Source organism: Notolepis coatsorum, assembly GCF_963971535.1.
Source record: "Notolepis coatsorum genome assembly, chromosome: 18".
NCBI classification, from domain to species: domain Eukaryota; kingdom Metazoa; phylum Chordata; class Actinopteri; order Aulopiformes; family Paralepididae; genus Notolepis; species Notolepis coatsorum.
Window position 1 is genome coordinate 25,720,403 of NC_140182.1, and position 12,500 is coordinate 25,732,902.

General features: G+C 41.6%; 1 protein-coding gene across 1 annotated transcript in view; it reads right to left on the reverse strand.

Moving 5' to 3' along the window:
- The window catches only part of LOC311245282 (cytochrome P450 2D4-like), a gene marked incomplete at both ends in the record, with an annotated part of 29,890 nt that overhangs the window by 16,225 nt on the left and 1,165 nt on the right, over positions 1-12,500 (reverse strand). Inside the window, 2 exons of the mRNA XM_084335118.1 lie at positions 2,015-2,058; positions 4,073-4,128. Coding sequence (XP_084191244.1) covers positions 2,015-2,058; positions 4,073-4,128 — 100 coding nt within the window. The remainder of the gene's footprint in view (positions 1-2,014; positions 2,059-4,072; positions 4,129-12,500) is intronic.

Sequence of the window (12,500 nt, forward strand, 5' to 3'; positions counted from 1 at the left end):
CGGCACCGGGACATCCCTCCTCCCACGTGTGCGCAACACGGACATTAATAAGAACGCTTCAATAAGGAAAGTCACGGAGCATGGAGGGTCATAAAAAAATAAAATTATCAAATCGCTTTTGTCTTCTCTCTTCTACTGTGAAGCCAAGCTTGGTCATGCAGGTCTCTCTCCCATCTCTCTCTCCTATGATCCCAACATGCAGGTCTCTCTCCCATCTCTCTCTCCTATGATCCCAATATCTCTCACACACAATTCTGGAAATTCCTGGAATAGTGGAATAAAACAGGAAAAACGTTTCAGCACCACGGAGAGTGTTCTCTGCACTGCAGCGGCGGTATATAAAGCAGGCCCAGGCTCGCCACAAACAGTGTATTTAAAAGCCTTTTATAGATAATTCATTTGTATCGCAACGGAGTCACGGATCTAGTCGTGCCACGTAGCATTATGTAGACAAAATTCATATAGAATAAACAAGTCTAAAACAAAGACTTTTAAACGAAGTTAGCCTATTAAATCATTTTATAAGCATTCGTTTATTTGCGGTCTGTGTGAGAACTGAAGCAACCATCTGCAGAACACCAGCCCAGCTCTCTCTGTCCCCACGCTGGCCGTGAGGCCGCGGTGGTATATAAAGCAGACAGATAATAAATACTATTATAGAGAAAAGGGCAGTTTGTTTAATACTCACCTATTTGGAGGAGAGGAGAGGAGAGGAGAGGAGAGGAGAGGAGAGGGGAGGGGAGGGGAGGGGAGGGGAGGGAGAGGAGAGGAGAGGAGAGGAGAGGAGAGGAGAGGAGAGGAGAGGAGAGGAGAGGAGAGGAGGGGAGGGAGGGAGGGGAGGGAGAGGAGAGGAGAGGAGAGGAGAGGAGAGGAGAGGAGAGGAGAGGAGAGGAGAGGAGAGGAGAGGAGAGGAGAGGAGAGGAGAGAGAGGAGAGGAGAGGAGGGGAGGGGAGGGAGGGGAGGGAGAGGAGAGGAGAGGAGAGGAGAGGAGAGGAGAGGAGAGGAGAGGAGAGGAGAGGAGAGGAGAGGAGAGGAGAGGAGAGGAGAGGAGAGGAGAGGAGAGGAGAGGAGAGGGGAGGGCTGGGCTGGGCTGGTGTTCTGCAGATGGTTGCTTCAGTGTTCTCACGCAGACCACAAATAAACGAACGCTTATAAAATGATTTAATAGGCTAAACTTCGTTTAAAAGTCTTTGTTTTAGACTTGTTTATTCTATTTGAATTTATTCGACATAATGCTACGTGGCACGACTAGATCCATGACTGCGTTGCGATACAAATAAATTATCTATAAAAGTGCCCTATCTTTTAAATCCATCCACTGCTGTGGCGAGCCTGGGGCGAGCCTTTATCGCTACCGGGGAAACATAGGGGGAACATAGGCGGCCCGGGAACATAGAACCCTTTTGGAACATGGGAAACATAGGGGGCCCGGGGAACATAGGACCCGGGCCCCGGGGCATGGCGCAATGCAGTCTGTCATCCAGTCCCACGAACGAACGGCAACTCCATTCAGTCCCGGGCCGGGCCCGGGCCCTAGACCCCCCGCGGGCCCTAAGGCGGCTGCCTCAGCCGCCTCGCCTATATCTCCGCGTCTGCACGGACCACATTCTGTGTACGTTAACAGGGTTTTCCTCTCACTGGGCAAGCCTGTAGCAGCCATGAACCTGCACTGTTTTAAGTGAGCGTGTGTTATTGGATTGATTGATTGATTGATTGAACATTTTATTAATGTCCGCCTTGTTTCGAACTGGTTATGCTTAGGCCCTCTTTCGAAGTCGGTTATGCTTAGAGTTTATCTTTAGAGCAGGGCGATAGACCACCAGCCCTTATTCCAAACTCTAAGCATAATCGACTTCGAAAGAGGGTGACTTCGAAAGAGGGCCTAAGCATAACCAGTTCGAAACAAGGCGGACATTAATAAAATGTTCAATCAATCAATCAATCAATCAATCAATCAATCCAATAACACACGCTCACTTAAAACAGTGCAGGTTCGTGGCTGCTACAGGCTTGCCCAGTGAGAGGATTCTCCGGCGCTTCAGCTGGACCCAATTGAGGCTGTGGGCAGAACAGGTGTCACAAATTAGACCATTACTATACCTGCTTCTCATTAAGGCAGAGCACGAGGTACAAAAACAGGTGTCGTCACAAATTAGACAATTACTACCTGCTTTTCACAAAGGCAGAACACGGAGGTCTCTCTGCTTTTACTTTTTTTAAAGAAGAACCTATTTGGTGAGTGACAACTGTGTTTCTTGTAATGTTGTCTCAAGAATTATGTTTTTGTGTTGCCAAGTTATGACAAAATAAGAAATCGCCAAAATGGACTACGACACGCACATCCTATAATGCTTGATTAAAAAAAAGTGTCTGGCAGAGTTGGAAGAGCGATATCCGCACAACCATTTCGTACATAATTGCTTGAAGGGGAATAGAATCAATTTGACAACTCGTGGATTAGCCTTTTCGGATCTGCTGTTTAATTTCCATTTCAGTGTTACCTTTAGAATGATTTTAAGTCTTTGTGTCGCTAAGGTTATGATACTGCCATGTTAAAGTCATTGTAACAATTGTACCCTGTTTGAAACTGCTTATGGGTATTTACATATCTATGTTTGGTGGTGACTAAAGAATTCAAATGCCTAGCTGGCAGACCCCCTCGTTAAAATCTAGAGATGGTTCAGCCTGGTTTGCAGGGGTGTAAAGTACTTTGTTACAATACTTAAGTACTGTTTTGGGGAATTTGTACTTTACTCAAGAAGTATTAGGTTTGTGTACTTGTACTTTTACTCAATTACATTTCAGAGAAAAACGCATTTAAAATGCAGACCTACAAAGTACAAATCTCGCAGGTCCAACTATTTTAGAGTATTTGTTTCTCTGGCTGAACTAACGTTATTAATTTATTTATTTAAAAACAGCCAATCAAATCTCCAATGGAAAATGAACCCGCCCACATTGGCTGTCGAATCTACGTTCCATTACTTGTAAATCGCGTTGGGAGGACAATTGCCCTCTTTACTGTCTGGATATGATGAAACACTCATATTGATTCACACTGATGCACTTTGTTTTAATTTCTGATCCAGACTATGCAGACTCCTCTACTAGCTTATAGACTGGTAGGCCTACTGCCTGTGATCTCATCCACTCGTATCTGGACGTCTATTCTTTGCCCGTCTATCTAATTTGCTGACACAGCTGTCGGAGGCTGTACCCTCTATGACTCTGGCTGTACCGACCGTGCTCATTTTTAACCCATAAGGACCCACGGTGACACAGGTGTCACATGTACTTTACATGTTCTGGACATTTTCATATAAAGCTTTATCCTGGTGGGTCATGTGAAAGATCGAGTAGCCTCCAGCTGCAACGCGGAGTGAGCCCCTCACTAGACTCTGTGGCAGGCGCGCGCTGATTGGCGGAGAGTATGGAAGTTAGCGCTAGCGTCACTCCACATTGGGCCTAGCCCCTTCCCCTTGACCAAGCTCGGTGTGTATCTCGGGCGTGCTGGGCCAATTATTTAAAAACCCATGCTGATTGGTGCTTGTGCAAGACTAGAACACAGGGATCTTTGATTAAACTCCTGCTATTAGAAGAATAGACAGTCAGGAAAAGTACATTTACAAGTAGAAAGTAGAAACTTTTTTACTTTTACTTACTCGAGTGTTTTTAGCCAGATACTCTGACTTTTACTTGAGTAAAATTTAGACGGTACCCATACTTTCACTTAAGTATAATTTCTGGGTACTTCGGAAATTCGGCACCACAGATTGCTCACAATAAACATTTGATTTAGATACAGTCAAAGATGAATTCTAAAATATACAGTAAAATTGAATGTGTGATATAGGCATATTTTTCAACTGCCAGAACTGAGATTTCCCCCCTTGTTTTTCACCTTTCCCAGAGACTGAAGATGTCTGGCCGTGGGAAGAAAACAGTCATCAAGACCAAAACCTCGACCAGCCGTTCTAAAAGGGCAGGACTTCAGTTCCCCGTGGGCCGCATCCACAGACTGCTCAAGAAGGGCAACTACGCTCAGCGTGTGGGAAATGGCGCTGCCATTTACATGGCCGCCGTCTTAGAGTACCTGACCGCGGAGATCCTGGAGCTGGCTGGGAACGCCTGCCGGGACAACAAGAAGAAGCGCATCGGTCCCAGACACATCCTGTTGGCGGTGAAGAACGACGAGGAGCTCAACAGACTTTTGAGCGGGGTCACATTCTCCGAGGGCGGCGTGATTCCTAACATCCAAGCTGCCCTCCTCCCCAAGAAGACGAAAAAGGGCTCGAGGGAGAATGCTGATGATGATGATGACGACGCTTCAGCCAAAGGCGCCCAGTCTCAAGAGTTCTAGCCTAATGATGATAATTTTTTAAACTTTTACAATAAAATTGGATTTTATATGCAGCTTTGCTTCCTCCCTAATGATTTAGCCGTGTCCCTTTTCCAAATTGTTAAATTGGTTAAAATATTAACTTTATTCAGTTATAGGCTACTCGTAGCCCCTTTCGTGACTGCTGATGCACGCCTTGCTGTGAGGCGTGCATCAGCAGTCACGAAAGGGGCTAGGCTACTTGTAATACATGACATCTAATATTGTACATCCTCCCCATCGCTTAAAGTAGAATTACCCTCTGGATCTCTTGTAGGGAAAATTGCTTTACTACAGTGTAGAAGGAGCTCACAGCCAGCTCTGCCAATATCGTCCGGCCAGAGAGGCATTATAGACCACTGCACTTCCGTGTTACATGGAGCTTGTGGGGATAAAATGATGACGTTGATTAGAGCCTTGACGTAAGTGGTTGTAGCTACACGTCTAGGCTCTAATCAACATTAATTCACGCGCTACCTCCCCATGGATGTAGGATGAATGAAGCCTTTAAACATTTGATTTACTTGATGTCACTTATTAGATACAGTTTACAATTTCTCAACAACTAAACGCATCACTTCAGTAATATGTCAGAGAATACACGTGGCAGCGCTGGTGGACGGGGGGCAGAACAGTTTGCGGCCACCCTGCCCCAAATAAAACGCACAATTACTCTGTAGTATTTATATATTTTATACCCAGTTTAATCACCTCTGCATTGTATGTTACTATTGCACTTTACTGTTACATTTGCACTCAGGATGTTGTTGTTGGATGTTGTATTGTACTTTTTCACGTCATCAAACCGGAAGTCGGCCATTTTGGAGATACTGAACCTAAACAACGCAACCAAACTCGCAACTGTTCCTGGTCATTGTTGCTCAAAATGGTCAATTATTGCAGTGTTTTTGGCTGTACTATCGGTCGGACCGGGAAAAGCATTTGGAGTACTTCAGATTGCCAAAAGCTATTACAAATCAGGGATAATAGTGGAAAAACTGAGGCAAACACCCCCTCCTCTGTCATCGATGAGCTGATACTGTGCATCGCTCACCCATCCACACACCATCTGGTTGTAGGCATCCAAACCTTTGTAAGATACCTCTTAACCTGCGCCCCCAAAAGTGGCAATTTTAGTTTTCATTTTTGAGGACTGCATACTTTTTTTGCAAACCAAAACAACATACTTATAGCACATGCATGAGCCTGGTCTCTTTTTTTGAAAGATGACATTCTGAAGTTCCAGAAAGAAAATTCACTTTTAGTGCTAATGAAATAGAGTAACATAGGTCTGAACTTGAGTTGTAGAAAAACTTGTTATTCTGTAGTAGTTAGTAGTCCAGAGGTAGTATTTCCCCAGAAGGTGGTATGGCTTAGATCCACAGCCTGAAGCCTTATGTAGTACATGTCCAAATTTCATAAAGATCCATTCAGAAATGAGTGATTAGGAGTGATTTTGGTAAACTGTGTACAAAAGAAAAACTCAGTTTTCTCAGACTTCAATTCATTCGGCTGTTTTTCTCTTCCTGTTTTCGCTCGTTAGTTTTTCACCTAGATCCATGATTCATACAGGTACATCCCCAGGTGGGGTATCATTGGAAAGCCACACTCATTGGCTACAACCCTCCATTTTCAAGATTGCCAAATGATTGACGGAACTAGAGCCCCAAGAGTCGGGAGGGGTATTTTGCACAATACCGTGTACTTTGCACAAGCCTTAAATACCGGCATGTAACTCGAGAACCGCCGAACGGATTTTGTCGGATTTCGTTGCTATCGACAGGCAACAAATAATTAAATTCAATGTTGTATTACAAAATATGCACACCCGAGCCAGTAGGGGTCGCCAAAGTGCCGGTGGGCAAATCGTCCTATGTTAAGAGGTGTCTTCATCTGTGTATGGGCTTGGTGAAAAAACTAGGTAGTTCACAATGTCAGGATAGGCAATAGAAGGCAGAATTGTCGGGTTGTAACTCCAAAATGAAGGAGCCAGCTCGTACGGATCTTCACCACCTATTAGTCTAAATGTATCAGAATATTGCGCCCTTTCCTGCCGACTAAGTTCTTCTCTGTAGGTTCTAGCAGCTTTCCTGAACTTTTCAGTGGTTTAGACATCCTAAAAATCTACTTAAATCAAACATTCAGCGTGCAATCCATTCTGATGTTTAAATCCCAGTATCTCCACAATGTCCACGCATCCGGGTTACTGACCAAATAGTGACGTTGGTGCAAACACTACATTTGAATCTAATCTCATTTTGAGGTCAGTCGCAATTTCATGTTACCTGGATAATTACAAAGGTACTTAGGAACATGTTCGAGAATGAGGACCAATGTTAGGAAGATGAGTATGTGTTGAAGGCAGAGGTTCTGTGTAGGATTGTTAGTAACTGTCTAACTGCATATATAACTGTTTAGACTAGTAACTGTCTAACTGCATATATAACTGTTTACACTAGTAACTGTCTGACTGCATATATAACTGTTTCCACTAGAGGGCGCTCTAGGCGGAGACACTCAGGAACACCGCCAGGTGGCGAGTATAAATAGTGGTGTCTCCTCCCCCTTCTTTCTCTTTCCCCCAGTCTCTCAGTGAAAGAAGACCTGTAGTGTTACTGCTCTGCCATGTGAATAATAAACCACGCCAGTTAAGGCTCAAGATAGAAACCATGCCTCTTGACCACATTATTGTCGCCCTATAGCCAAATTCTGTTAACAGTATGACTGGTAATAACAGGTGTTATTTTTAAACATACAGTATATTAGATTAATAAGCACAGAAAAGACACATCATTAAATGGAGCCCATCTTGAAATAATACTGGTGATGATGAAAATAAAAGTTTGTGAACTGAAAAAAGTTGGCAATATAACTACATGTTTGTGTATTTGGAGGCATGATATTACAGAATTAACTGAATATAACAGTTATGTGTGAGTTTTGATGTTATAACAGAATTTGACGTTGATGTTTTTCCAGTACAAATTACAATGTGATATGATTTGTATCTGTATCTTTTTATCTCGTCTTTATTTTTAAAATGGCCATGGAACTATTTCATTCAAAATGTATGTATTTTATTTGACTTTTTTATTACCACTGCAATGATTCTTTTGATTAACTTAAAAGAATGTATATATTGTGGACGGCGGTATAGTAAAAATCCATACCTTTGCATGGATGGTAAACCCTCATATTCGGTATACCTTCCAGCCCTAAAAGTAATGTTATTCAGTAATTGACTATTCACTTCACTGTGCCCTCACCCTTCTGTCAGATTACTTATAGCTGATTTCAGACAAATGATCACAGAAAAAAAATATATATTAGAAGAAATTAAACAATAAAATGTTAATTAATTACACATTATGACTTTTCAGTTGGTGGGTTTTATTTTCTTGAATTTCACTCATAATTTGTTATCTGTCAGATATGTTCTTCCAAACTCTAGTGTTAAACAATCAAGCACAGGCACACACACAGGTACGCACAGCTCACAAAGATCAGCTCTTCTAAACTAAGAAAAAATCTACACCTACTGTACTACTACACCTGTTCCTCTTTATGTTAAAACTATAGTGTTCTTTACTACACCTGTTCCTCTTTATGTTAAAACTACCCTAGTGTTCTTTACTACACCTGTTCCTCTCATGTTAAAACTACCATGGTGTTATTTACACCTGTTCCTCTCATGTTAAAACTACCAGTGTTCTTTACTACACCTGTTCCTCGTTATGTTAAAACTACCATAGTGTTCTTTACTACACCTGTTCCTCGTTATGTTAAAACTACCCCAGTGTTCTTTACTACACCTGTTCCCCTCATGTTAAAACTACCATAGTGTTCTTTACTACACCTGTTCCTCTCATGTTAAAACTACCCTATAGTGTTCTTTACTACACCTGTTCCTCTCATGTTAAAACTATAGTGTTCTTTACTACACATGTTCCTCGTTATGTTAAAACTACCCTAGTGTTCTTTACTACACCTGTTCCTCTTTATGTTAAAACGACCCTAGTGTTCTTTACTACACCTGTTCCTCTCATGTTAAAACTAGGGATTGGGATGAGTGTGTTCTGTGTGCTCTGCATCTGATAGACAGTAGCCTAGCTTATTGCTCTATGACAAACAGTAGCCTGCTATTAGCGTATTGTTCTATGATAGACAATATAGCCTACTATTAGCTATTGCTGTATGATAGACAGTAGCCTATACTATTAGCCTATTGTTCTATGGCAAACAGTAGCCTGCTATTAGCGCATTGTTCTATGACAGACAGTAGTCTGCTATTAGCGCATTGCTCTATGACAAACAGTAGCCTGCTATTAGCGTATTGCTCTATGACAGACAGTAGCCTGCTATTAGCGTATTGCTCTATGACAGACAGTAGCCTGCTATTAGCGTATTGCTCTATAGTAGTCTGCTATTGTTCTTCCTCCTTTATATAAATGACATGCAGTCAGCCTGCTCATGTGATCTCCTGCTCTACGCGGATGATTCGGCTCTCATGGTGTCAAATAAAACCAAAACGGATATTGACTTAGCATAGAGTTAGGGAATGTCAGTCAGTGGCTGTCAGAAAACCGGCTGTCTCTCCATTTAGGTCAAACAGAATCAATTTTATTTACTACCACTAGGAAACAGAAAACACAGGAAGGTTTCAAAATACAGTTAGGTAGCTCAATAGTCACCAGTACCAAATCAGTGGTGTATCTAGGGTGTACTTTAGAAAACACACTCTCAGGGGAAAGCATGGCGAAAAAAGTAATAGCCAAGGTCAACAACAGAATAAAATTCCTAGCTAGAAACTCAAAATACCTAGACAGGAAAGCTCTTAGAGCACTTGCAGGGGCACTGGTTCAGTGTCATTTGACTATGCTTGCTTGTCCTGGTATGACAGTGCCCCCAGCAACTTGAGAACTAGACTTCAAACTGCTCAGAACAAGCTAGTTAGGATAGTCCTGCAGCTCCCCAGTCGTACTCACCTAGACCAGCCCCACTTCAACAGCCTGGGGTGGCTCAGGGTGCAAAAAAGAGTATCAATGATAAAGCTATGCCTATATAGAGTGTATAAAGGGGAGGTCCCAAGCTACCTTCAAGATTACTTTCAGTATGTAAGGAACAACCATAGCCATGAAACCAGAGGTAGAGACACAAACATAGTTCCATTTAGATTTAGACTCATTTCCTACAGCCAGCAGACCTTCCTTTACCCAGCAGCAGTACTGTGGAACAGCCTGCCCAGCAGCATTAAACAGGCCCCCAGGTTAACTGGCTTCAAAAAGCATGTACCATCATGGCTATCGGCATAGGAAAGAGAGGGTAGCATTTTTATTTAATTATTATTTTATCTTCAACTGTATATAGCATATTGTATCTTAATGTTTTATGATGTTGTTTTTATGGATGTTGTTTTATGTTGATGCATGTCCTGTTTTTTAATACCAGGGACCATGATGGAAATAAGTGCTTGCATTTTATCATGTTTTTATCCCTTGGATGATGTCTCTAATCCACAATAAAATCAATCAATCATCTTATTGCTCTATGACAGGCCTACTATTAGCCTATTGCTCTGACAGCAATAGCTCTAGCTATTAGCTTACATTTTAACAAACTTGTTCTGAAGGTCCAGATTAACACATAAAGTCCACATTTATTATTTTCTATACCTTATATATTGTTTATTTGTATAAGATATATATTCACGCTGTTTATTTACCTAAGAGTATTTTTATCATTCGCCTCTCTTTATATGTCCCTTCACCGCGCCGTAGACTGCGTGAGCCCATGCACCTGTCCTGTAGGGGCTATTCAACTGGCGGCCCGCGGGCCAGATCCGGCCCGCGGGATGATTCTGACCGGCCCGCCAAAGATTACATACTTTTTTTTCATGTCAACGTTAACACGCACAATTGAGCCAAAAGTCACTCAATTAATGACAGATTTCATTGATAAATTGAGGGAAAACTTTGCAAGTTGATTTGATGAATTTGACATGTCCAGATAATTGATGAATGAATGAATGAATGAATGAATGAATGAATGAATGAATGAATGAATTTTTATTCACACACACACACGATACATTTTACATGCGAGTATCCTCATGTGATAACATGTCGCAAATTGTGTGCATGTGCCAGGTCTCCCAAGAAGCTATTTAAAGCTTTTGGAGGGAGCCTGAACACAGATACAAACAGAATATGAACAACAAAACAATAACAAAATAAACAAAACAAACAAACAAAAACAAAACAAAAAACTACAACGTGGGTAGGTTTATACACCTACCTACTAACTGACATATAACAGAGATACATAATACAGACAATTTTATTCCTAAGTTATAATTTTAATTAGAGATATGATTTGAGCAGTTCCTCTTTCAATGATTTTTTAAAGGTTTTAAAGGTATTAGTCATTTTTAGATTTTCATCAAGCTTGTTCCAGATCTGTGGACCCCTGCATGCTATGCTTAGGCTAGCACAATTTAGCCTTCTCCTCTTGCCAGATATAAGATGCTTGTTTCTTGTGTTGTGGATGTGCAGTGGTTGGCAGACTGGGATAAGCTCAGACAGTCTGTGATTCATGTTGTTGACAACTTGATACATAATTGATGCGTTTTGATGAATGTTAAATTCAGCGAGCCTCAGGAGACCAAAGCGATGGAAAAGAGGCTTTGAGGGCGCTCGATACCCGGACCATGACAGCACTCGTAGTACCCTCTTTTGTAGGCTTTCTAGTTTTTTGAGATGGCTGGGGTATGTGTTGCACCATATGACGTTACAGTAGTTAATGAGGGGTTCAAACAGGGTTTTGTATAAAGTGAGAAGGGCAGGCAAGGGAAGAAAATTACGTATTTTGCAGAATAAGCCAACATATTTGGACAGTTTTGTTTGTAGGTATTTTATGTGGCATTTGAAGTTGAGTGACTCATCGATGATGACCCCCAGGAATTTTGTGGACGCCACTCTTGACAGCTCCTTTTCATTTATTTTTATGCACATGTGATGTGTGTGCATCCGATGCATTTTGTGAGCAACCCATTTGCCAATGTAGCTGCTATTTCCACAAAAGGACAAGAGTTCCTTGCATCACTTCACATTGATGAAGGTCTCCTGCAACTTGAAATAATTGACATGCAAGCATCATCTGCTCTGAAGCAGACACTTGAGAATGAATCCACCACAACATTTTGGATAAAGTGTATTCATGTCAAGACATTCCCCAAAATAAAAACGCTGGCAATATCTGTGCTAACAATGTTTGGCTCAACATACACCTGTGAATCCAGTTTCTCTCACATGAATGCCATTAAAACAAGCAACCATGCCTCCTTGACAAATGAGCATTTGCATCACTGTTTGCGGGTAGCCCTCACTTCCTATGAACCCTCTTTCTCTGCCATTGCCCAGTCAAAGAAGTGCAATCGCTCTCATTAGATGTGTGTATGTAGGCTAGGCCTGTCTGCCCCCCACCCCCCTGATGTTTGAGAGTTAGGAGTCGACAATAAGTGCTAATAAGATGCTGTGATTTGCTGTTGTTGCACAGACATGAAGCACTTTTTCATAAGCTCAGCTGCACTATAAATGTGTTTTTTTGTTCAAGTGTTGATGTTAGAATGTTCATATGCACATCATGCACTTGTTTGTTTTTTATTTTATTTTTATATTGAAATGTTGAAGAGGAGATGTTGCAGTTGTTGCACATAAATGAAGCACTTTTTTTGAAAAGTATACTACTTTTGCAATGTAGTTAAAGGGGATCTTATAAATGGCCTTTTTCAGTGTTTAGCATTGTTTCCTAGCTATGTGGACTTATATTAATATGATCTATGTCTCTAATTCTCATATTGGCGCATTCTTCCAATTCTCCTCTCACTGAACTGAGTCATCTAAAAATGTGCTGATTTGTGATGTCAGAGAGACACTGCTGCATGATAATCAGCTGAGTTTCCACACAGTTCCCACAGTGGTTGGAGCCCAGGCTCAAAACGTGTTTTTGAGTACTTGATTAGAAATACAAAACAATGAATTAAAAAAAACATATTACAGGTGTTCCATAGACTCACAGGAATTGTGTAAAAGTGCCCAAATAGTGAAAGAAATAGTAAAATAGT